At 36.9% G+C, this 26,952-nt stretch overlaps 1 protein-coding gene across 1 annotated transcript; it reads left to right on the plus strand.

Moving 5' to 3' along the window:
• The first annotated feature begins 655 nt into the window (after positions 1 to 655).
• On the plus strand, positions 656 to 22,485 carry LOC114420526. The gene is made up of 2 exons (XM_028386398.1): positions 656 to 949; positions 22,327 to 22,485. Exons 1-2 carry the CDS (start codon positions 656 to 658, stop codon positions 22,483 to 22,485), a joined length of 453 nt encoding a protein of 150 aa, XP_028242199.1.
• Positions 22,486 to 26,952: the final 4,467 nt, after the last annotated feature.

The raw sequence follows: 26,952 nt of genomic DNA on the forward strand, positions 1-26,952 counted from the left end.
CCATAACCTAGGACAAGAGAGTGGCTTTTGAATCAGAGGAAACAACCCGTTTTTAATACTATTACTTTCGCATTCTAGTTCGCTTGTTCTTTATTTCACAAAACAAATAACCCCCCCCCCCCCCCAATTGTTACTGTTACTGCAAGTATATTATGAACATTTGGTTTATCATTGCTCGTTGGGAAACGACCTAGGATCACTTCCTAGTTACTGCATTTTCATGTTTATTTGATTCGGGTACGACCTCGATTAGGATGTCACTTCAAAGGAAGCTGAAATAAGAGATAAGTTCCCTGATGAACCTTTGTTTTCGATTGTAGGGAGACCTTGGTTTGCTGATATGGCAAATTTTAAAGCAGTAGGGGTTATACCTAAAGATCTCAATTGGCAGCAGAGAAAGAGGTTCTTCTATTATGTTTGATATTATGTTTAGGATGACCCACACTTGTTCGAAATAGGTGCAGATAATCTCCTTCGGAGATGTGTGACAAGTGAGGAGGCAAAGGGCATATTGTGGCATTGTCACTATTCACCATGTGGCGGGCATTATGGCGGAGGCAAAACAGCAACCAAGATCTTACAGTCAGGATTCTTTTGGCCAACACTTTTTAAAGATGTCCATCATCATGTCTTGAAGTGTGACCAATGTCAGAGAATGGGGGGAATTTCCCGGAGAAATGAGATGCCTCTGCAAAACATCATGGAAGTGGAAGTTTTTGATTGTTGGGGTATTGATTTCATGGGTCCATTCCCTTCATCCGCAGGGAATGAATATATTCTGGTGGCTGTTGATTATGTGTCTAAATGGGTGGAAGCTACGGCCACTTCAAGGAATGATGCGAAGACAGTGGTGAAATTTATCAAGAAGAACATTTTTTCTCGATTTGGGGTACCTCGAATATTGATCAGTGATGGTGGTTCACACTTCTGTAATACTCAGCTTCAAAAGGTATTAGGTCAATACCATGTGAATCATAGAGTAGCATCCCCTACCATCCGCAAACTAATGGGCAAGTCAAAGTATCCAACAGAGAATTAAAGAAGATATTAGAAAAAACAGTGGCATCAACCAGGAAAGATTGGTCAGCCAAATTAGAAGATTCATTGTGAGCTTACAGAACTGCATACAAAACTCCAATTGGTTTGTCTCCTTTTCAACTAGTTTATGGCAAGTCATGTCATTTACCGGTTGAAATGGAACACAAGGCATATTGGGCTCTGAAATTTTTGAACTTTGATGAGAAGGCATCCAAGGAGCACAGAAGGATCCAAATGTTGGAGCTAGAAGAAATGCGATTAACAGCTTATGAATCCTCATGACTTTACAAAGAAAAAGTCAAGATGTATCATGATAAGAAATTGTTAAAGAGAGAATTCAAACTGGGACAAGAGGTGCTACTTTTTAATTCAAGATTGAAATTATTTCCTGGTAAGCTAAAATCCAAATGGTCTGGACCTTTTATTATTAAGAAAGTTTGATCTTATGGTGCAATAGAGCTATATGACCCACAATCTCATAATCCAGATAGAACATGGGTTGTAAATGGCCAGATGATTAGGACATGACCAAGAGCAAGGGCAAGGATCCACTTGAAGGACTTGGAGGGCCTATGACAAGGGCTAGAGCAAGGAAAGCCAAGGAAGCTCTTCAACAAGTGTTGTCCATACTATTTGAATACAAGCTGAAGTTTCAAGGAGAAAAGTCCAAGGTTGTGAGTTGTATCATGGCCCAAATGGAGGAGGACTAAATGGCACCACTTTGTCTCAACTTTAGAGTGTTTAGTTTGTCTAAATAATGGCCCAATCCTTGTAAATTTGGCTGACCAAAAATATGTTTTGGGTTAATCAACTAAAAGGGCTTTATTAGGTTTAGTTCAAGTTGTAATAAGGGCCCAATCGGAAAGAGTGATTATTTCCTTCCTTTCATCTTCGACCTTGTTCTTTCAAATCACAATTCCAGAAAATCCACTTCTGCCCAGAATTATCTCGTGGCCATAACTCCTGTTTTACGCACTCAAATTAAGCGATTCTTGAGCCTAAATTGAATTTCAAGACGAGACCTTTCACCTCGTTTTAGAATCACCTCATTTGGAGCCCTGTAGCTTGAGTTTTTGCCATTTCTATATTTCTGTCCAGCCACCACTTAACCTACGTTTTCTCATCTCATTATTCCATTTTATGCCAAGAACCACCTTATTAAGACCCATGAAATTAACCACCTTATTCGTCATCCTTTCCTTAATCAATTTCCGCATTTTCCATCAAGGTTTAATCCTAGACGATCCTAAGTCAGCCCTTGTGCCATGAGGGTTCATATCATTTGGTAATCAGAGCTCCGGTTCTAGGATGAACACTTCCTTTGCTGGAAATATTGGGTAACATCCTTCTTTATTCTCTTTGCCATTTATATTACCTTATTCATATATTTTTTTAGGTTGAACCATTGCAAAAGTTAAGCCTTTTGATCTCTTTGTTATAAAAAAAAGAAGAAGCAGAATTTCGTATAAGCAAAATTTAAAAAAAAAAAATTGGGCTGAATGGTTCATGCTTGAAGAACTTTAAAAAAAATCTCTTTAAGGTAATATATTGGTTGCATGAAGGATTGTTACTTGAATTCCTAAATTCTGAATTTTATTTCCTTCATTTGTGCCTAAAAACATTGTTAGCCTTTTTCTTGGTTAACCTTTTCCTTGTCTCTTTAGCCTTACCTTACACATATTGGTGAATTGTTCTTTGTTGTGGCCATAATCTCTTGAATTGCCTAAGAACTCAAGGGGAATTAGAGTGGTAAAAGGCAAGAGTGTTTCATTAGAGAAAAGCCATAATTGTGTGATACACTTGAGTGGGTGAGGTATTCAAACAGCAACTATAATTGTCTTGTTATGTTTGATTTGTTTGTTTGAGATGTCAGGTACTAATCCTAATGATGGAGTGGGGCTTTCGCAATTTCAAATGCAAGCTTTGATGCAACATTTGGAGAGGTTAATGAAACAACGAGATGATGCGCTCCTTGAGAGGTTGAATCAAATGGAGAATAGAGATCATAATGAAGAAGAAAGGAGGAGAAGAGGGAATGATGGTGTTCCTAGACAAAACCGAATTGATGGTATTAAACTCAACATTCCTCCATTTAAAGGAAAGAATGATCCAGAGGCCTACTTGGAGTGGGAGATGAAAATAGAGCATTTTTTCTCATGCAACAACTATGAGGAGGACCAAAAGGTGAAGCTTGCCGCCACGAAGTTTTCTGACTATGCTCTTGTGTGGTGGAACAAGCTACAAAAGGAGAGAGCAAGAAATGAAGAGCCAATGGTTGATACATGAACGGAGATGAAAAAGATCATGAGGAAGCAGTATGTGCCGGCTAGTTACTCAAGGGACTTGAAATTCAAGCTCCAAAAACTAACCCAAGGCAACAAGGGGGTTGAGGAGTATTTCAAGGAAATGGATGTGCTCATGATTCAAGCAAAGATTGAAGAAGATGAAGAGGTAACTATGGCTCGATTTCTTAATGGTTTGACTAATGATATCCGTGATATTGTTGAGCTGTAGGAGTTTATTGAAATGGATGATTTGCTTCACAAAGAAATCCAAGTAGAGCAACAATTAAAAAGGAAAGGAGTGGCTAAGAGGAGTTTTACCAACTTTGGTTCTTCTAGTTGGAAAGACAAAGGTAAGAAAGATGGGGCTGCTACTTCTAGTAGTTCCACACCTATCCCATCAAAAACTCGCTCAAAGTTCCAAGAGGAACCCTCTAAAAGGAGTAGAAATGTGAAGTGTTTCAAGTGCCAAGGCCTAGGACACTATGCTTATGAGTGCCCTAACATAAGGTCCATGGTTCTTAGAGATGGAGAATATATAAGTGAATCTGATGTTGAAGAGGAAGAGGAGAGTGAGTACGTAGAGGAAGAGGAGACTCCGGAGGGAGATTTGTTGATGATTAGGCGATTACTTGGTGGAGAGCCAAAGAGAAAACATCTTTCACACTAGATGTTTAATCAATGGCAAGGTGTGCATGGTGATCATTGATGGAGGTAGTTGCACCAATGTGGCTAGTGCTAGATTAGTGTCAAAGCTAAATCTAGCTACTAAACCACATCCTAGGCCATACAAACTTCAATGGCTTAGTAAGGATGGGGAGGTGCAAGTGAGGCAGCAAGTTGAAGTGGACGTTTCCATTGGGAAATACAATGATAAGGTACTTTGTGATGTTGTTCCTATAGAGGTCAGTCACTTACTTTTGGGGAGACCATGGCAATTTGATAAAAGAGCCAATCATGACGGTTACACCAACAAGATCTCTTTCATGCACCAAGACAAAAAGATTGTGCTCAAGCCATTGAGTCCACAACAAGTGTGTGAGGATCAAAAGAAAATGAGAGAAAAACTTCTTCAAGAGAAAAGAGAAAAAGAAAAGGTGAGCAAAACACTTGAGAGGAAAAAGAGTGAACAAAAGAAGAGTGAAACACTTGAAGTGAGGGAGAGCTATTTAGCCACAAAAAGTGAGGTCAAGAGGTTGTTTCGTGCTAAACAGTCACTATATATCTTGTTTTGCAAAAATCAGATTTTGACCACTAACACTTTTGATGATTTTGAAGTGTCTTCTAGTGTTAAAACTCTTTTGCAGGATTTTCAAGACATGTTTCCACCAAATGTGCCAAGTGGACTACCACCTTTGAGGGGAATTGAGCATCAAATTGGTCTCATTCCGGGAGCTTCTTTGCCCAATAGGCCAGCCTATAGAAGTAATCCACAAGAAACCAAAGAGATTCAAAGACAAGTGGATGAACTCATTAGCAAAGGTTGGGTAAGAAATAGTATGAGTCCTTGTGCTGTCCCAGTGATTTTGGTCCCTAAAAAGGATGGGGACATGGCGCATGTGTTCCGATTGTAGAGCCCTTAATAACATCACCATTAAATATAGGCATCCTATACCTAGGCTTGATGATTTGCTTGATGAATTGCATGGTGCATGTTACTTCTCTAAAATCGATTTAAAAAGTGGATACAATCAAATTAGGATTAGAGAAGGGGATGAATGGAAAACTGCTTTTAAAACAAAATATGGTTTGTATGAATGGTTGGTTATGCCTTTTGGCCTAACTAACGCCCCTAGCACTTTCATGAGATTAATGAACCATATCTTGAGAGAGTTCATAGGAAAGTTCGTTGTGGTGTACTTTGATGATATTCTTATCTATAGCACTTCACTTGATTTGCATATTGATCATTTAAAATCTGTCTTGATTATGCTTAGAGAAGAACAATTGTATGCCAATCTTGAAAAATGCATCTTTTGTACTAACCATGTTGTGTTTCTTGGTTTTGTTGTGAGTTCAAAAGGAGTGCAAGTTGATGAGGAGAAGGTTAGGGCTATTCAAGAATGGCCTACACCTAAGTCCGTGACCGAGGTGAGGAGTTTTCATGGCTTAGCAAGTTTTTATAGACGATTTGTGAAGGATTTTAGCACATTGGCAGCACCTCTCAATGAAGTGCTAAAAAAAATGTTGGTTTCAAATGGGGAGAGAAACAAGAAGAAGCTTTCAATGTTCTTAAGCAAAAGCTAACTAATGCTCCCATACTTGCGTTGCCAAACTTTCAAAAATCTTTTGAAATTGAGTGTGATGCTTCAAATGTTGGGATTGGAGTTGTGTTGATGCAAGAAGGCCATCAAATTGCTTATTTTAGTGAAAAGTTAAGTGGTCCTACCCTTAACTATTCAACTTATGATAAGGAGTTGTATGCCTTAGTACGGGCTTTGAAAACATGGCAATACTACCTTTATCCCAAGGAATTTGTCATTCATAGTGACCATGAGTCCCTCAAATATATCAAGGGGCAAGGCAAGCTTAACAAAAGGCATGCGAAGTGGGTGGAATTCCTAGAGCAATTCCCTTATGTTATCAAACATAAAAAGGGAAAAAAGGTAATATTGTAGCCGATGCTCTGTCTCGGCGTCATGCATTACTTTCTATGCTTGAAACAAAATTGATTGGTCTTGAATGTTTGAAAAACATGTATGAAAATGATGAAACTTTTGGAGAAATTTTTAAAAATTGTGAAAAATTTTCAGAAAATGGTTTCTTTAGACATGAAGGCTTTCTTTTCAAAGAAAACAAATTGTGTGTGCCTAAATGTTCTACTAGAAATTTGCTTGTTTATGAAGCACATGAAGGAGGTTTAATGGGGCATTTTGGGGTCCAAAATACTCTAGAAACATTACAAGAACATTTTTATTGGCCTCATATGAAAAAGGATGTGCAGAAATTTTGTGAACATTGCATTGTATGTAAAAAGGCAAAGTCTAAGGTAAAGCCTCATGGATTGTATACTCCATTGCCAATTCCGGAGTATCCTTGGATTGATTTATCCATGGATTTTGTTTTGGGGCTGCCAAAAACAAGCAATGGTAGAGATTCCATTTTTGTGGTTGTTGATAGGTTTTCTAAAATGGCTCATTTTATTCCATGTAAAAAAGTTGATGATGCTTCCTATGTGGCTGATTTGTTTTTCAAGGAGATTGTGAGACTCCATGGTTTGCCAAAGAGCATTGTTAGTGATAGGGACTCTAAGTTCCTAAGTCATTTTTGGAGGACTTTGTGGAGCAAGTTGGGCACTAAATTGTTATTTTCAACCACTTGTCACCCACAAACCGATGGGCAAACGGAAGTTGTTAATAGGACTTTGGGAACTTTGCTTAGGACAATTTTGAGGAAGAACTTAAAAACTTGGGAAACTTGTTTACCCCATGTTGAATTTGCTTACAATAGAGCTGTTCATAGCACCACTAATTGTTCTCCTTTTGAAGTTGTTTATGGTTTTAACCCACTAACTCCTCTTGATCTTTTGCCTATGCCTAATGTTTCTGTTTTTAAGCATAAAGAAGGTCAAGCAAAGGCGGACTATGTGAAGAAGCTTCATGAGAGAGTGAAAGATCAAATTGAGAGGAAAAATAAAAGCTATGTTAAACAAGCCAACAAAGGGAGAAAGAAGGTTGTCTTTGAACCCGGAGATTGGGTTTGGGTGCACATGAGAAAAGAAAGGTTTCCGGAACAAAGGAAATCAAAGCTTCAACCAAGGGGAGATGGACCATTTCAAGTGCTTGAAAGAATCAATGACAATGCTTACAAAGTTGAGCTGCCCGGTGAGTATAATGTTAGTTCCACCTTCAATGTCTCTGATTTATCTCTTTTTGATGCAGATGGAGAATCCGATTTGAGGACAAATCCTTCTCAAGAGGGAGAGAATGATGAGGACATGACCAAGAGCAAGGGCAAGGATCCACTTGAAGGACTTGGAGGGCCTATGACAAGGGCTAGAGCAAGGAAAGCCAAGGAAGCTCTTCAACAAGTGTTGTCCATACTATTTGAATACAAGCCAAAGTTTCAAGGAGAAAAGTCCAAGGTTGTGAGTTGTATCATGGCCCAAATGGAGGAGGACTAAATGGCACCACTTTGTCTCAATTTTAGAGTGTTTAGTTTGTCTAAATAATGGCCCAATCCTTGTAAAGTTGGCTGACCAAAAATATGTTTTGGGTTAATCAACTAAAAGGGATTTAGTAGGTTTAGTTCAAGTTGTAATAAGGGCCCAATTGGCAACCTAGGCATCAGCCTTTTGGGAGACCAAATGGTGGTTGACTAGTTGGCTGTTGGGGGTGACTTTTGGTTGCCACAATTTCAGTTACACTCAGCCATTAAGTTTTTTTTAATTCCCTAGGTTAATGGCATTAAGTTATTTTAATTCTAGGTTAGTGGGTCATTACTAAAATCTGCTGTAAAGCTTCTATATAAGCTGAACCATTTTATTAATAAAGACAAGTTGAGTTTTATTCAGAAAATTAGAGTTTATCTCTTTTATCTTAGTGAGAGTGATTCTCCTAAATTCTAGAGTGATTCAAGAACACCCTGGCTGTATCAAAGGACTTTCACAACCTTTGTGTGTTGCCCTCGCTGGAAAGAGTGATTCTTTCCTTCCTTTCATCTTCAACCTTGTTCTTTCAAATCACAATTCCAGAAAATCCACTTCTGCCCAGAATTATCTCGTGGCCATAACTCTCGTTTTACGCACTCAAATTAAGTGATTCTTGAGCCTAAATTGAATTTCAAGACGAGACCTTTCACCTCATTTTAGAATCACCTCATTTGGAGCCCTGTAGCTTGAGTTTTTTCCATTTCTATATTTCTGTCCAGCCACCACTTAATCTACGTTTTCTCATCTCATTATTCCATTTTATGCCAAGAACCACCTTATTAAGACCCACGAAATTAACCACCTTATTCGTCATCCTTTCCTTAATCAATTTCCGCATTTTCCATCAAGGTTTAATCCTAGACGATCCTAAGTCAGCCCTTGTGCCATGAGGGTTCATATCACCAGAGGTTAAAATTGTATCATGATGAAGAATTTACAAGGACACAGGGCACTGTTCATTTGATCACCCAGTGAGATAAAAGCATCAAGCTCATGACATTAAAGAAGCGTTTCTTGGGAGGCAACCCAGTTTTAATTTTTGTTATCTCTGTTTTTTCATGCATTATATCATGTGGAACTTGCTGTATAATTTGTACATAGGAGTATATCAGCTTATCTTTGAATGTTTAACACAAGGGTTTCAATTTCTTGGAAAAAGGACTGAAAAATAACTTAGAAAACACTTTTCTGAAAAAAAAAAAACAGTCCTTTCGCTAAACGCAAGCCTTGCGCTAAGCGCATCTCTGTTCATGCGCTAAGCCATGAGTCTCAAGCACTTAGCGCCCAACCCTTGCATCTGAGGCTGATTCATTCCGCTAAGCTGGCCAAGGTTCAGCTAAGCTAACTTCAATTCGATCTGAATTCGGCTAAGCTTTAGCCTGATCGCTAAGCGATAGCTTATCCTTGGCTAAGCGTGACCTATTGTCGCCAAGCTAAATTCCTTACGGCCAGATCGGAGGTTCATGAAGCTAAGCGCCATTCATGGCAGCTAAGCTGAATTCATTGCGGAAACGTGAGCGCTAAGCATGTCCTTATCAGCTAAGCGCATGTTCCTCCTGTACTTAAGATGCATCATTTTAGCTAAGCTAGCCAGATCCTGGCTTAGCAAGAGTTGTAGCTTTTCGGATCTGCAAACCTCGCTAAGCGGTGTGATCCTCGTGCTAAGCCAAGCCTATGTAAAAAAAATAAAAAAAATTGTATAATAATATTTTGAATGTGAAGTTTGGCTAAGCACAGTGTCCGTTAAGCGATGGGTCTTGGAAAACCAAACGTCTCGCTCGCTTAGCAAGGTATTTCGCTAAGCGAGAACGTCAAAAATAGCTTGGTTAAGTGTAACCTCAGTAGACAAATGCCCAAGGAAGAAGACAATTGTGGGATTCTGCACAAACACTCTCTTTTCCTTCTTCCTCTCTCATCCAAAAATCTCCAAATTTTGCATTTGCATTTGTGTTTGCTGCATTGTTTCTAGCTTCAGTGATACAAGTAAGCTCCATACGATCCTTTTCTCTACTATTTTTCTCAACCTTAGGATAGACAACCTTTAAATCTAGCTTCCAGAATTGTAGGATTACAGTATGTTTAAAAGTAGTTAGAGTTTAGATTTTTGAATAGGTTGTCTAGTGTAAATTGTGTTGGGAATTCTGCATGTCTAATCTGCCTGATAGAGGCTCTAATTTTGGACGAAAACGAACTGTGTTTTCTGTGTTTTTTCTAGAAAACGCGATGAACTCGCTAAGCGAGCATGCTGTGCTAAGCGAGTTCATCAAAATTCATTGAAGATATGTGTTGTAGATGCAATTGCCTTTGATGTTTTGATGATGATCATGATGATGTGTTGCAATTGATGCAAATGGGCTTTTCAAGATTAAATTCAAGACAATACTTCAAGATTACAAGTCACAACATCAAGATGATCACTAGTATATTAGGAAGGGAATTCCTAATTGAATTAGCAAAGGTTTGGCCAAGTAATTTAAATTAAAAAGTGTTTTTTTCAAAGATTTTATTCTCTGGTAATCGATTACCAGAGGATGTAATCGATTACCAGTGGCCAAATATGTTTTATAACAGCTACTAAAATTTGAATTCAAAATTTTAGACTGTGTAATCGATTACACAATTTTGGTAATCGATTACCAGCAGTTAATAAACGTTTTTAATTCAAATTTTAAAAGCTGTAATCGATTACACAATTCCTGTAATCGATTACCAGACAGGATTTTCAGAAAATATTTTTAAGAGTCACAACTTTTCCAAGGCTTTATTCATGACCACCAATGGTCTATATATATGTGACTTATAACACGAATTTGCTCAGAGTTTTTCAGAACAAAAGTGTTTATTCTCTCAAAAGAGAAAAATCATTTTTATCCTCTTAAGAATTCCTTGGCCAATTCAATTGCAATTCATTAAGGAATTATTTGAGTGCTCAATCTGTAAAATCTATCTCTTTCTAGAGAGATTCATTCTTCTTCTTCTACTCATTCTCTAAGGGATTAAGAGACCGTGGGTCTCTTGTTGTAAAGGAATTCTAAACACAAAGGAAGGATTGTCCTTGTGTGTTTAGAACTTGTAAAAGGAATTTACAAGATAGTGGAACTCTCAAGCGGGTTGCTTGGGGACTGGACATAGGCACAAGGGTGTGGCCGAACCAGTATAAATCCGAGTTTGCACTTTCTCTTCCCTTAATCTCCTTTGTTTATTATTGCTTTATATTCATATTCAAATTGTTTTATTTGAATTAATATTTAAGAAGTTCATTGTTAAGGGAATTTATAACTTGAAAAGAAAGTGAAATAGATTTTTAATTGGGGAAGTAGTTTGGAATATCTTAATTCAACCCCCCCTTCTTAAGATATCTGAGGCCACTTGTCTAACAAGTGGTATCAGAGCTTCATTCTTGTATAAAGTTTAGAAGCTTCAAGAAATAGATGGCCTCAGCAAACTCCTTATTTCCAGAAGGGAATTCTATCAATAGACCTCCAATCTTTAATGGAGAGGGTTACCATTACTGGAAAACCCGAATGCAAATTTTTATTGAGGCAATAGATCTAAATATTTGGGAAGCCATAGAAATAGGGCCTTATATACCCACCACAGTGGAAAGAGTTTCAATAGATGGTAGTTCATCAAGTGAAAGCATAACTATAGAAAAACCTAGAGATAGATGGTCTGAAGAGGATAGAAAACGAGTACAATACAACTTAAAAGCCAAAAATATAATAACATCTGCCCTGGGAATGGATGAATATTTTAGGGTTTCAAATTGTAAGAGTGCTAAGGAAATGTGGGACACTCTTCGATTAACACATGAAGGAACTACAGATGTTAAAAGATCTAGGATAAATGCACTAACTCATGAGTATGAATTATTTAGAATGAATGCAAATGAAAATATTCAAAGCATGCAAAAGAGATTTACACATATAGTAAATCATCTAGCAGCCTTAGGCAAAGAATTTCAAAATGAGGATCTCATAAACAAGGTGTTAGGATGTTTAAGTAGAGAATGGCAACCCAAAGTAACGGCCATTACTGAGTCAAGAGATTTGTCTAATATGTCCCTTGCCACTTTATTTGGAAAGTTGCAGGAACACGAGATGGAACTATTGAGATTACATCAACATGAAGAAAATGACAAGAAAAAGAAAGGAATTGCTCTTAAAGCATCATCCTCAATTCAAGAAGAAAGTGATCAGGATAATGATCCAGATGATGATGATGATCTAAGTTTCTTTGTAAGAAGATTCAACAAGTTTCTTAAAGTAAGAGGAAATCAGAGGCGACCCAATTTTAAATCAAAGAGAAGGACAGAAAATTCATCCTCTACTCTAAAATGCTTTGAATGCAATCAACCTGGACATCTGAGGGTTGATTGTCCCATCTTCAAGAAAAAGATGGAAAAATCTGAAAAGAAAAATCATAGTGAAAAGAAACTAAAGAAAGCATACATCACATGGGATGAAAATGATATGGAATCTTCTGAAGATTTTGAAAATGAAGAGATAAATCTCTGCCTTATGGCTAAAAGTTACGAAAGTGATGAAGAGGTAACATCTTCGAATAACTTATCTATTTCTTTTGATGAATTGCAAGATGCATTTGCTGATCTGCATAAAGAGTCAATTAAACTTGCAAAATTAGTTTCATCTTCAAAGAAAACAATTTCAAATTTAGAAAATGAAATTTCAAAATTAAACAAAGAATTAGATCTTCTTAGAAATGAAGTCTCAATTTCTAAAACAAATGAAAAAGTTAATATCTCCACTATTTCTGACAAGAAAATATCAGATTCTTGTAGTTGTTGTGATAAATATGTAAAAGAAATTAAAGAGTTGAAAAATTCACTTGCAAAATTTTCATATAGTAAAAATAATTTAGATGTTATATTAAGTAAACAAAGATATGTGTCTAATAAAAATGGACTAGGGTATAAATCTGAAAAACAACAAAAGTTTCATAAAAACGTTTCCACTTCCACACAAAAATGTAATTATAATTCTATCACTTGTTTTTACTGTGGAAGAAGAGGACATGGCATATCAACTTGCTACTTCAAGAAAAATTACAGTAACATTAAAATGATATGGGTTCCAAAAGGATCCTCAGTTTATACTAACATGCAAGGACCCAATAAAGTTTGGGTACCTAAGTCAAAAACTTAATTATGTAGGTATCTTTGAGAAAGAAGTGGTACATAGATAGCGGATGCTCAAAACATATGACTGGAGATGCATCAAATTTTACATACATCTCTCCAAAGAAAAGCGGGCATGTAACATATGGTGACAACAACAAAGGTAGAATCCTTGGAGTTGGTAAAATAGGTACAAATTCTTCAAACTCCATTGAAAATGTTCTACTTGTTGAAGGCCTTAAGCACAGCCTGCTTAGCGTTAGTCAATTATGCGACAAAGGCTATCTAGTATCATTTGATTCTAAAAAATGTCTTATAGAACATAAGCATGACATTAATATAAAGCATGTAGGACATAGAGTCAATAATGTTTACATGATAGACTTAAGCATAAAACTAGAAAACAATCATTGCTTTCTTAGCAAACATGATGATCCATGGTTATGGCATAAAAGAATTGCTCACATAAACATGGATCACTTAAATAAGTTAATTTCAAAAGATTTAGTAGTTAGTTTGCCTAAATTGAAATTTGAAAAAGATAAACTATGTGATGCATGTCAAAAGGGCAAACAAACAAGAGTCTCATTCAAACCTAAAAATGTTGTTTCAACCACTCAACCTGATGAGAATCATGAAACTGGCCAAATACAGGCTAAAGGCCCAAGTGGAGAAGGACGAAGGCCTAAGTGGAGAAGGACAAAGCCCCCGAGTGGAGAAGGATGAAGGCCCAAGTGGAGAAGGATGAAGGCCTAAGTGGAGAAGGATGAAGGACCAGAGGCAGAGACACTATCAAGACAATTAATTGTTGCTGAAGGCCCAAACTAATTTGAAGGCCCAAGTTAAATATGTTTTTAGTTATAATTTTTATTTATTGTAATTTTGGCCCAACCTGTTTAGAAGGCCCATGTCTATTTTTATCTTTTTGTTCAGATACACTATAAGTATTGGTTTTTGTTTTGAATAAAGAAAAACTTTTGGCATTTTCATAAAATTTGGTGAGAGCTTCTCTCCGGGTTCCTTGTTGAACCAATTATTAGACTTATCAAGGTAATCCTTGTGGCGTCTACCCGGACTTATCTTCCTTCACTGGAAGTGGCGTCTACCCAGACTTATCTTCCTTCACCGGAAGTGGCGTTTACCTTAACTTATCTTCCTTCACCGGAAGTGGCGTTTACCTTGACTTATCTTCCTTCACTGGAAGTGGCGTCTACCCAGACTTATCTTCCTTCACCGGAAGTGGCGTCTACCCTGACTTATCTTCCTTCACCGGAAGTGGCGTCATCCAAACCTTCGTAGCCTGTATCAAACGTTCCGCCCCATAAGATTCGCATCATCTGGTATCAGAGCTTCGGCTCTTGATTCAGGTTCTATCCTATCCTATCCTTTTTTTTGGTGATTTGTCCTTGTTTGCGTCTTGTTGCGTTCTTGTTTGTGTCTTTGTTTCGTTCTTGTTCTTGTTCTTGTCACGTTTTTTGTTTTTGTTCTTGTTTCTTGTATCTTTCAGACTTTGTTTTTAAAAAAATGTTGTTTGAGTTCTGTTTCAAGTAAAAAAAAAAGTTGCAGAATTTTTATTTTATTTTTTTTAAAAAAAAGAGAAGAAAAGAAGAAAAAAAAAGTGGGTGTTTGATCTTTGAACACGAAATTGAGGCATTTAGAGGTGTTTTTTTGGAAAGAAAATCGTGGATCAAGTCCCCTTTTCTAGATTCTCCTCTGAATTCTGAGCGTTTTGATATATAGTGGGCCTCAAACAGACAACCGTAGCAAAAGTTATGAGCATTTGAAGTTTACTTCTCATATCTGTTATCTTATTTGGTATCCTATCTATTATCTTATTTGTTATCATATCTGTTATCCAAATTAAATTTAATTTGTTATCCAAATCTGATCTGTTATCCAAATCAAATCAAGTCTAGTCTGTTATCCAAATCAAATCCAATCTGCTATCCAAATCAAGTCTAATCTGTTATCCAAATCAAATCTAAATCCAAATCAAGTCTAATCCATTAACCAAATTCAAATCTGATTTGTTATCCAAATTAAATCTGCTACACATTCTGTGATAATTAAACTGTCTTTCCTGTTATATACCTTGTGTGTCTAATTTGATTCATCCAGGAACTTAAGAGGGAGTGAGTGGTAAAAGGCAAGAGTGAAAACATCACACAAAAGCCTATATTGAGAGCATCAAACACGCGTGAACTACCATCAAAGAGAGAAACACGTGAGTAGAGTGTGGTGAGGTCCTGAATTTTTATTTTTTTTAATTTACTGCAAAATTCTTTGTTCCTTAATCATGGCAAGAGCTAGTGACAATGGTGGAGTATATCATCAACTGGACGAATCTCAGCGCTTATTTCTGGACGCGTGGACTACACAAATGCAACGTTTGTTGAACCGTAACAAAGAAGAGCCCTACAGACGAATAGTCAAATCTTCCTCGTTTACTCTTAAACCTCTATCCCCTAGAGAAGTGTGTGATGACCAAATCAGAATGAGAGAAAAGAGAGAACAAGAGAAAGAAAATAGTGAGGCTCCACAAAGGAATATGAAAAAGAAGAGTGATACACCCGAGGAAAAGAGTGATACACAAAAGAGAGAGAGTGATAATTCTAATCAGTTAACTATTTATGTTTCTCCTAGTGTTCAACCCTTATTGCAGGAATTTAAAGATGTCTTTTCCAAGGAGATTCCTCATGGACTGCCACCTTCAAGAAGCATAGAACATCAAGTTGATCTCCTTCTAGAAGCTTCATTGCCTAACAAGCCAACTTACAACAGCAAGCCCCAAGAGACTCAGCATAAGGATGCACAGGTCAAAGTTGAGTATGTGAAAAGATTGTATGACCAAGTGAAGGTGCAAATTGCAAAGAAGAATGAAAGTTATACTAAGCAAGCCAACAAGAAAAGGAAGGAAGTGGTACTTGAACCTGGTGATAATCTTGGACATTTGAGGACAAATGTTTTCCAAGAAGGAGGGAATGATGAGAATCATGAAACTGACCAAATACAGGCTAAAGGCCCAAGTGGAGAAGGACGAAGGCCTAAGTGGAGAAGGACAAAGCCCCCGAGTGGAGAAGGATGAAGGCCCAAGTGGAGAAGGATGAAGGCCTAAGTGGAGAAGGATGAAGGCCCAGAGGCAGAGACACTATCAAGACAATTAATTGTTGCTGAAGGCCCAAACTAATTTGAAGGTCCAAGTTAAATATGTTTTTAGTTATAATTTTTATTTATTGTAATTTTGGCCCAACCTGTTTAGAAGGCCCATGTCTATTTTTATCTTTTTGTTCAGATACACTATAAGTATTGGTTTTTGTTTTGAATAAAGAAAAACTTTTGGCATTTTCATAAAATTTAGTGAGAGTTTCTCTCTAGGTTCCTTGTTGAACCAATCTCAGACTTATCAAGGTAATCCTTGTGGCGTCTACCCGGACTTATCTTCCTTCACTGGAAGTGGCGTCTACCCTGACTTATCTTCCTTCACCGGAAGTGGCGTCTGCCCAGACTTATCTTCCTTCACTGGAAGTGGCGTCATCCAAACCTTCGTAGCCTATATCAAACGATCCGCTCCTCTTCAGGTTCACATCACAACCCTTACAATTATTGCATATGGATTTATTTGGTCCATCTAGAACCATGAGTTTTGGAGGAAATTACTATGCTCTAGTTATAGTTGATGATTTCTCTAGATATATACTTGGACATTATTTATTACACATAAAAGTGATTCATTCCAAGCATTTAGAAAACTTGCTAAAGTCATACAAAACAAGAAAAATCTCAAGATTGCATCCATTAGAAGTGATCATGGGGGTGAATTTGAAAATAAAGATTTTGAATTATTTTGTGATGAACATGGTATTGAACATGGTATTGAACACAATGGTATTGAAAATGGAGTTGTTGAGAGGAAAAATAGGTCATTGGAAGAAATTGCAAGAACTTTATTAAATGATACTTCTCTTCCAAAGTATTTTTGGGCTGAAGCTGTCAATACTGCATGTTACATCATGAATAGGGCCTTGATAAGACCCATTTTAAAGAAAACCCCATATGAGTTATATAATGGTAGAAAACCTAATATTTCTCATCTACATGTTTTTTGTTGCAAGTGCTTTGTGCTTAATAATGGTAAAGATAATCTAGGAAAATTCGATGCAAAATCTGATGAAGGTATTTTTCTTGGATATTCATTACAAAGCAAAGCATATAGGATATATAATAAAAGAACTATGAATATCGAGGAATCCATTCATGTTACCTTTGATGAATCTAATGCTATCTTGTCAAGAAAGAATATGCTAGATGATATTGCAGATTCTTTAGAACATATGAATATTCATGAACAAGATTCCAAAGGAAATGATAAAGGAAACAATGAAGATCCTCCAGAAGAAGTCAAATCCAATGATGAACTTCCAAGAGAATGGAAAGCTTCAAGAGATCATCCCCTCGACAACATTATTGGTGATATCTCAAAAGGGGTAACAACTAGACATTCTCTTAAAGATTTATGCAATAATATGGCTTTTGTATCTATGATTGAACCTAAAAATATAAAAGAAGCCATAGTAGATGATAACTGGATCATTGCCATGCAAGAAGAACTGAACCAATTTGAAAGAAACAATGTGTGGAAATTAGTAGAAAAACCTGAAAATTATCCTGTCATAGGAACAAAATGGGTTTTTAGAAATAAATTAGATGAACATGGTATAATTATTAGAAATAAAGCCAGGTTAGTAGCAAAAGGGTATAATCAAGAAGAAGGAATAGACTATGAAGAAACATATGGTCCTGTTGCAAGATTAGAAGCCATTAGAATGCTTTTGGCATATGCATCCATAATGGATTTTAAAATTTATCAAATGGATGTTAAGAGTGCCTTTCTAACTGGTTTAATTCAAGAAGAGGTATATGTTGAACAACCCCCTGGTTTTGAAATTCCTGATAAACCAAACCATGTATATAAATTACAAAAGGCTCTTTATGGTTTGAAACAAGCCCCTAGGGCGTGGTATGAACGCTTAAGCAATTTTCTTCTAGAAAAAGAATTCTCTAGAGGTAAAGTGGATACCACATTGTTCATAAAGAGAAAGCATAATGATATTTTGTTGGTTCAAATATATGTTGATGATATAATTTTTGGATCCACTAATGATTCATTGTGCAAGGAGTTTTCCCTTGATATGCAAAGTGAATTTGAAATGTCAATGATGGGAGAACTAAAGTACTTTCTGGGATTACAAATCAAGCAAACTCAAGAAGGTATATTCATCAATCAATCCAAGTACTGCAAGGAATTGATCAAAAGATTTGGGATGGATAGTGCAAAACACATGTCTACACCGATGAGCACTAGTTGTTACTTAGATAAAGATGAATCTGGTCAGTCCATAGACATAAAACAATATCGAGGTATAATCGGATCTCTTCTTTATTTATCTGCTAGTAGACCTGATATTATGTTTAGTGTATGTATGTGTGCTAGGTTTCAATCCAACCCCAAACAATCACATTTAAGTGCAATAAAGAGAATCATGAGATATCTATTAGGAACAATCAATTTAGGATTATGGTATCCTAAGAATTCAACATGTAACTTAATAGGATATTCTGATTCTGATTTTGCCGGATCTAAAACTGATAGAAAAAGTACAAGTGGAACTTGTCAATTCATTGGATCGGCTCTTGTCTCATGGCATAGTAAGAAGCAAAACAGTGTTGCTTTATCTACTGCTGAAGCGGAGTATATCTCTGCCGGTAGTTGTTGTGCACAGATTTTATGGATGAAGCAACAATTATCTGACTATGGCATCATTCTTGATCGCATACCTATTAAGTGTGATAATACTAGTGCCATAAATCTATCCAAAAACCCAGTTCAACACTCTAGAACTAAACATATAGAGATTAGACACCACTTTCTTAGAGATCATGTCCTAAAGGGAGATTGTGTATTAGAGTTTGTTGATACTAAGAATCAACTTGCTGATATTTTCACAAAACCTCTCCCCAAGGAAGTGTTCTTCTCTATTAGAAGAGAATTAGGCCTCTTAGATGTAAGAGATTTAGAAAAATAGGGATTGATTGGTTGATTGATTGATTGATTGATTTACTCATATTTATTGTTTGTAGATTATTGTGTTTGATCTTGTTTGAATTCTTGTTATTATGATAGAATTTATGATTTCTTGTGTATATAATAATTGAATGATTGAATTAAGTGCATTAGTTGTAATAATTAATCATATTGGATGTGTTTTTAGCATAAACATAGATATTCTCTTAAGAAACTAGCCTAGGATAGGCTCTGGTAATCGATTACCATCCAGTGTAATCGATTACACATGAACAGGCAGCCTGTAATCGATTACAACATCCTGTAATCGATTACCAGTAGGCTTATTGGTCATGTAATCGATTACCAATCCCTGTAATCGATTACAATACGTCCTCTTCTATAAATACTCACGAAATCAGAACTGCTGTGCAGCCAAAGCCTCCTCCACGTTTTCCTCCATACCTAAAACTTCAAATCTTCGAATCTCACTCAATTCTTCACCAAATCACGTCCCGTAAAGCCCAATCTTCCTCTTTTTCACTCCTCTTTCACTTCCATCGATCAAAATCAACAAAAACTTCATCAAATGGCAGAGCCATCGAAGAAGAGAAAGGGATCATCCTCCACCGCTGCTGCTGCTGCCCATCGCCGCCACGGCCCATCCGGAGCACCCACATCACCTATTAATCCTTCTTTGTCATCTCCAAGATCATCAACATTGTTTTCATCCGATGATCAGCGTCTACGGTACCTTTCTCAGTTTTCTTCTAGAATAATCTTAGACCCTAAGTACCTAGACGTAGAATTCTTTAATGATGAAACGTTTGATTGCTATCAAGTGTTTCAAAATTCTGGTCTTGTTGATTTCATGTCATTAAAATTGCCATATTATCCTAAACTTGTAAAGGTCTTCTACTGCAATTTAAAAATTCAGGATGGCATTATTATTTCTGAGGTGCATGGTATTTCTATGGTCATTGATCAGTCACTGTTCTTTTCTTTGACTCATTTACCCAGTCAAGGTGCACCTTTTGAGGGCACCATTGTTGATGACTGGAAATTTGATTATTCGAGTCATGATGCTCGTCGCATGGTCTGCAATGATCAAGCTGAAATGACCGGTAGATTGCTGGCCGGGTCATTAACATTTGATAATCGCATCATGCACTATATAATTGTTAGGATTTTGCTTCCTCGGTCTTCAAATTTAGCACAAGCCTCTGAGGAGGATTTGATTCTTATGTGGGCTTTTCTTACCGGTCGTCAGATCGACTGGGCCCATTTGGTTCGGTACCGAATGCATAAGGCATTACGGGCTAATGCACCTCTTCCTTATCCACATTTGATTACTCTGTTTTTGCGTCATTTTCAAATTCCGCTTGATGATGAACCCTTTGTTCAAGTCAAGCGTTCCTTTGCAATTGGTGTTGGTGCAGTGACCTCCTTTGGGTATCGTAAAGATCGGAATGGTCAATGGCTGAAGAAGGATGCACTCCCTCCTCAAGATGAACGTACTCCTTCACCTCCTCCTCCACGCGAAGATTCCGCACTCATGAATGAAGTCCTCTCCGAATTACGGGGACTTCGTTCTTATGTTGGTGACCGCTTCGACTCATTAGATACACGTTTTGCCGGTATGGACATTCGCCTTACACAGCTTGAAGAGGATGTCGGATACATTCGTCAGAGTTTCGATCTTCCAACACCACCTCCGTCTTCTTAGACTTTAGTTTCTGATTATATGTTTGGCTGTTTCGTTTCTTAGAGTTTAAATTATTACGATAAGTACTTTATTTATTTTATCTTGTGGTTATTTGAATTTCAGCTTTGACATTATGTGGTTGTTGATGTTTTGAGTTATTTGGATTCTGGTTGATTATTTCTTGTTTGTGAAATTGGAGGGTTATGCCTTATACTCCATTGTTATATCTTTCTACTCCATTATTATATTTGTGTTGATTCCCGAGTTCTTTGGCTTTTTGATGTTGCCAAAGGGGGAGAAAAGGTTGTAGAAAAAGCTTAACAACCTTAGAAATCAAGTGATCATAAATACATAAATTCCGAAATATAGGGGGAGTAAACGCACATTTTATCTATATACAATTGTTTGTTGCTTGCTTGAATCTTGATTTCAGGTATTGTATTGTCATCATCAAAAACGGGGAGATTGTAGATGCAATTGCCTTTGATGTTTTGATGATGATCATGATGATGTGTTGCAATTGATGTGAATGGGCTTTTCAAGATTAAATTCAAGACAATACTTCAAGATTACAAGTCACAACATCAAGATGATCACTAGTATATTAGGAAGGGAATTCCTAATTGAATTAGCAAAGGTTTGGCCAAGTAATTTAAATTAAAAAGTTTTTTTTTCAAAGAGTTTATTCTCTGGTAATCGATTACCAGAGGATGTAATCGATTACCAGTGGCCAAATATGTTTTATAACAGCTACTAAAATTTGAATTCGAAATTTTAGATTGTGTAATCGATTACACAATTTTGGTAATCGATTACCAGCAGTTAATAAACGTTTTTAATTCAAATTTTAAAAGCCGTAATCGATTACATAATTCCTATAATCGATTACCAGACAGGATTTTTAGAAAATATTTCTAAGAGTCACAACTTTTCAAAGGCTTTATTCATGACCACCAATGGTCTATATATATGTGACTTATAACACGAATTTGCTCAGAGTTTTTCAGAACAAAAGTGTTTATTCTCTCAAAAGAGCAAAATCATTTTTATCCTCTTAAGAATTCCTTGGCCAATTCAATTGCAATTCATTAAGGAATTATTTGAGTCCTCAATCTGTAAAATCTATCTCTTTCTAGAGAGATTCATTCTTCTTCTTCTACTCATTCTCTAAGGGATTAAGAGACCGTGAGTCTCTTGTTGTAAAGGAATTCTAAACACAAAGGAAGGATTGTCCTTGTGTGTTTAGAACTTGTAAAAGGAATTTACAAGATAGTGGAACTCTCAAGAGGGTTACTTGGGGACTGGACGTAGGCACAAGGGTGTGGCCGAACCAGTATAAATCTGAGTTTGCACTTTCTCTTCCCTTAATCTCCTTTGTTTATTATTGCTTTATATTCATATTCAAATTGTTTTATTTGAATTAATATTTAAGAAGTTCATTGTTAAGGGAATTTATAACTTGAAAAGAAAGTGAAATAGATTTTTAATTGGGGAAGTAGTTTGGAATATCTTAATTCAACCCCCCCTTCTTAAGATATCTGAGGCCACTTGTCTAACATGTGTTTCCAGATGAACTCGCTAAGCGCACCTACCACGCTAAGCGAGTTCATCTTGTGAGGATGAATACTCATCCTCCTGTTGAAATCCTTGTGGCTAAGCGAGGCTGAATCACTAAGCCAAAATAACTTAGAAAATTTTGAGTTGAAAGCCTAGCGCTAAGTCGTGCGTACCAAAGCTAAGCGCATATCCGTGCGATTGCTTTTAGACTTAGCGGGCTATATAGGTCGCTAAGCGGGTATATCTTTCTCTTTTAAGATACGCTAAGCGAACTATGTTTCGCCAAGTGGTATGTGTTGTTTTGTGAAGGTCTACTAAGCGAATTCGATCTCGCTAAGCGGCCTTTATGTTGCTTTCAACTTAACTCTTGTAATTGTCTACATTCTTTTCTTGCAGATGGCATCAAGAAAGAGAGTGAGAACTGAGGACATCCCTTCATCATCTAACCCATCTGCTTTGACAGATGCCATGGAACCAGATGCCCAACAAGCACATTCTTTAATTCCTATGTTGCAAAGCTTATTCAGGGGCCAGTTGATGATCGTATACAACTAGCAGGAGTTGGCTCACAACAGGCCAATCATATCTATGGAGCAGTTTCTGGAAAAAGTGGCATGGCCTGAAGCTCAGCTCCCTCTCGAAAGAGCCCATAAGGTTGTTCCTCCCAGACCTATACCAGCTAAGACTGAGCCGACATCAGTTGAACCACAACCTCCTGTAGTAGATCCACCTGCTTCTCTGGAACTTGAGACATTGTCTCCTCCGGCACCACCTCTGATAATCATCCCCGATGACTCAGTTGATGAAGCTACTGCTCCTCCTGATTCACCATCTTGCAACATAGACAATGGTTCTGACTTTTCTGACTGGATGGACTGCTGAGGAAGCTGTGGCTCATACTGACAAGAATGTTGATATTCTTGATGTTGTTGTGTTCTTTTGTTGCTGCCTTTTAGATTATTGTTATTATGGTCATGGTTTTAGTACAGTAATTCCTTTTTTCTAGTTTTATTTATGAATAGTTGGTTTGCTTATTCTGAAGCATTTTGAACAGTTTAACTTGGTTTTTAATGATATAGCAGTGAAGCACTTTTATTGACTTATGAAAATGGTTGTATACTTTTATTTTGAATTGAGTGCATGATTGTGATGAAGTTTGTGTTTCTTTTCATGAGTTTGAGCAAGTGCGTATGCTAGACAAAGAAAGAACAAGAATGTAAACTTGCAATTAGAATTGTTAGTCAGTAGACAGATTGATTGAGAAAGAAAAGCTTGAACCAAAACCGGCGAGAGTGTGACCTTAAACTGCGAGTGAACGACTAGCTTTGAGTAGTAATCTTTGCATCAATCTCTGAATTTTAGAATGAAATGTATAAATGAGGACATGATGAAGGCCATGATTGTACATACACAAACCTTTTGACCAAAAAGCTTACTTTGAATTATAATTCTATCATTTGCACCCTTTATGAGCTAAATGAGTCTATCAATAAATTGAACCCTGAACCTGAATGATTCTCTCCAGATACCTTGTTTAGATTCTAGGAGAGCATATAGTTCAAGGCAAATTTACCCCAAATTTGGGGGAGTGGAACTAATTGGGATGCAAAGAACGAGATAAAGCATCAGCACACACAACACACAAGTTGTCTGTTAAAAAAAGGCAATAAAAGGAAATGTACAAGGTCAAAAGCAAATGAAAGTGAAAAGCTAGTGAGCAAGCCAATTGCATGGAAAAGACCATTGGGATAAGTCTAGGATTTGTCTCTCTTAGAATCTAAGCCTTTGAATCCTAGAAAAACCAATGAATTTTTGTAGCCAAGCCTCACTACAAGCCTGAGAAAGTCCTTCTGATTATGTTTATACATTTTTTACTCTATGGCATGAGATGAAATTCAAAGATTGGACCTCTTGCTAGTTGTTATTAATGAATATCTTAAACACTTGTGCTTGAGTGAAACAGTAGTCGTGAGACTGTGGTTTAAGCTACTTTCCTTGATATCTATCTTATGCCTAACTCCATCTAATTGTTCAGGTTACATTTTATTTTTCTCTTTGGATAACTGCATACCTTGTGAAAGACAAGTGATGAGGGCATTTTACTCCATTCTCTTATCATGCAACCAGTAACTTTTGTTGCATACACCTTTGTACATAGTCACTGCATGTCATTGTCACTTGAGGACAAGTGAGTTGTTCTCTTTTTGCTTGAGGACAAGCAAAACTGTAAATTTGGAGAAGTTGTTAGTCGGTGAAAATGACTAACTTTTGTGTGTAAAACTTGTATAAATTGTATCAAACTCTTCCAATTTATGGTTACTATGTAGTGTTATAAGTATTTTCTGTTAAGTATAGGTAATAAATACTTAGTACTTCCATTTTGTATGTTTAATAATCATTTTCTCTCAATTTAAGGTTAATTAGGCAAGCTTTGAAAAGTGTTGTTTTCACCCTCTCCCTAAGCCAATCTGCTGGCTTAGCGAGCGTCCGCTAAGTGCAACACTCATAGGCCAAGCGCGAGGAAGACTCTGGAAGAAGATGAGTTGTCCAGGTTCTCTAAGCGCACCGTTTCATCTCACTAAGTGCACCGCTTCACTTCATCCACTAAGCGAGAAAGGCATGCGCTAAGCCAGAATTCACTAATGTGCGCTAAGCGGTCCATAAGTGCGCTAAGCGAACGAGCACGAACAAGGCCACCTATTTAAGCCTAAAGTCAAATTTTAGAAGGGAGTTTGGATTGGGATTCAGAGCTTTCCATTTCTAGGGTTTCTAGAGAGAGAAAGGTCCAAGTTAGCTTACCAAATAACACAAGTTCCCCGAGTGTTCGATACTCGGTTCTTACCATTTTATACTACTTGTGTGATCCGGTGCACTTGCCGGAAGCCGAACAAGTTTTTGGCGCCGTTGCCAGGGAACTTCTTTTTATTTGGGAAGTTAGTTCGTCTTTAGGTGTCTATTCTTTAGTTGTTACTCTTTGATTGTTTTTGTGAATATTTGTTCATAATTCCTATTTGTCTTTTGTTGTTAAAATAGATAACCGCTATTTTGTTAGTATTCTGCATGTATAGACTCTCCTGCAGGTGATCTAGTTATTCCTAAATAAGGCAACTCTTTCACCGCTATATCATGAAGATTATTATCTCAATTTCATTAATGAATTATGATTTAGCCGGAGGAGAGCATCACAAGGACAATTGTTATTTTTATTCTATAAATAACTTTGACCGGAAATGGGAACCGGTCATGTACGATTACCATGAGGAAGAAAGAGCCTCTGATCTTGAAAGTATTTTGGCAGACTTCATAACATACCAAGCTAGCTATAAAGGTTATTGTTATTTTATGCAACACCAAGGAACTCAATTTGAAAGGAACCAGTCTTCTGCAGGTTATCAATGGGAGTCATACCGACAATTTGATTATCACAATAAAGTAGAAGGAATTCTTAATCTAGATGATCTGTTAATGCAATTCAAAGATATTGTAGAGTCAACACAATAGGCCTTTAGAAGAACTGAAACTCAAATTAGTAAGTTGGTGAATGACATGACTAATGCTGCGACTAGGAAAGAGGAAGAGCGTGCAGAGATTGAAATACATCAAGAAAGCATTCGTCAAGTTACCTCCATCCATCATCAATTGACCAATGAATAGGAAAAGCCTGAAGTCTCCAATACTCCAGAATATCCCTCCTTGGCCACTATATGCCTTTACCTTGATCAGGTAGATGCATGCTTTGTTAGGGTCATTCAACAGTGGAAACTGGTCTGACTCTAAAGTCCTTGATAGTACAGGGCTGAGTTGTCGTACCATCACGAGGAATCTGGGTGCGATAATTTAGTTATGTATGTGTGTCTTAATGCGGTCCTGGTTGAGTTTAGTCTTACAAGAGGAATCTGCGAATGATGCTTGATCAGGATTAGGCTAAACTATCATGAGGAATCGGGGTTTAGTATCTCAGGAGACACCATAAGAACACATGACCATTGTTAGATAGAAAATATCTTTTTAGCATTAGGCACCTATTAGGAAGGCCAACGTGTTCTCTACTTGTTTTTACACATCATTTCTCTCGCGTGATTTTCTTTCTTTTTGCATAGATAGTTTATACACCTGTTCATATTCACACTTACCTTTACACACCAGACACCTATTTGCTGAAATAGCTTACCAAATAACACAAGTTCCCTGAGTGTTCGATACTCGGTTCTTACCGTTTTATACTACTTGTGCGATCCGGTGCACTTGCCGAAAGCCAAACAGATGGCCTATTGGAGGCTCCCAACTTACTTCCAATGAAAGGTCTTTTTGTCACAAAATTAGAAAGTAATGAAGGTAAACGTACAAGTGTCCAATTACAAATAAATTGTCAATTACAAAAAGGTCCTCAATTTTGGTGGCTATTCTCTCTTTGGTGTTTCACTCAATTTGGAGTGCTTCTTAGTCCAATAGCTCTTAAGGTGGTTGGCCCCTTGCTTCTTGACTCAAATTCTTCAATGGATGACACCAATCCTCCTTTCTAATTCCCTATATGGCAACTCACAAACAAGGAAACAAAGAGACAAGCAATAACCAAAGACCAAAAAATGAAATGAAAGCTAAACTAATATAGAGTTTTAACAAGACAAATTTTCAAGGATTATTCAACAATTAAAGCAATGAAAAGCACATAGTAGCAAGCTAGGACTCAAAGAGAAACTTAGAATGACTCTAGAGTAGAGTAAAAACAACTATATAAAAAAGAATCAAAAAACCTCTAGTTTTGGCACTTGTTTTCACACTAATTTTCAATTGAAATTTCATAACTAAGATTAGTATAAAATAGGTACCAATTATAGAACAAATTTTGAGCCAAAACAACAAGCACACTTTCCTTTCACTTTTTTTCCTGGATATTAATTTTTCTGCAAACTTGTGTGATTTTTCGTATTTTTTGTTTTTATCCAAATCACTTGGTTCTTTTTTCTATTTTTTTCCAGATATCTAGAAAATTCAATAAAAATTTTAGCTCAAAATTCATAG

The sequence above is a fragment of the Glycine soja genome, chromosome 7, assembly GCF_004193775.1.
Source record: "Glycine soja cultivar W05 chromosome 7, ASM419377v2, whole genome shotgun sequence".
NCBI classification, from domain to species: domain Eukaryota; kingdom Viridiplantae; phylum Streptophyta; class Magnoliopsida; order Fabales; family Fabaceae; genus Glycine; species Glycine soja.

What these genes read in the sequence shown, in the direction of transcription:
- LOC114420526 (XM_028386398.1), top strand. Translation starts at nt 656, where the DNA reads ATGGGGGGAATTTCCCGGAGAAATGAGATGCCTCTGCAAAACATCATG. An exon ending in GTAATACTCAGCTTCAAAAG is followed by an intron (nt 950 to 22,326) that starts GTATTAGGTCAA and finishes CTTTTCTTGCAG; the next exon opens with ATGGCATCAAGAAAGAGAGT.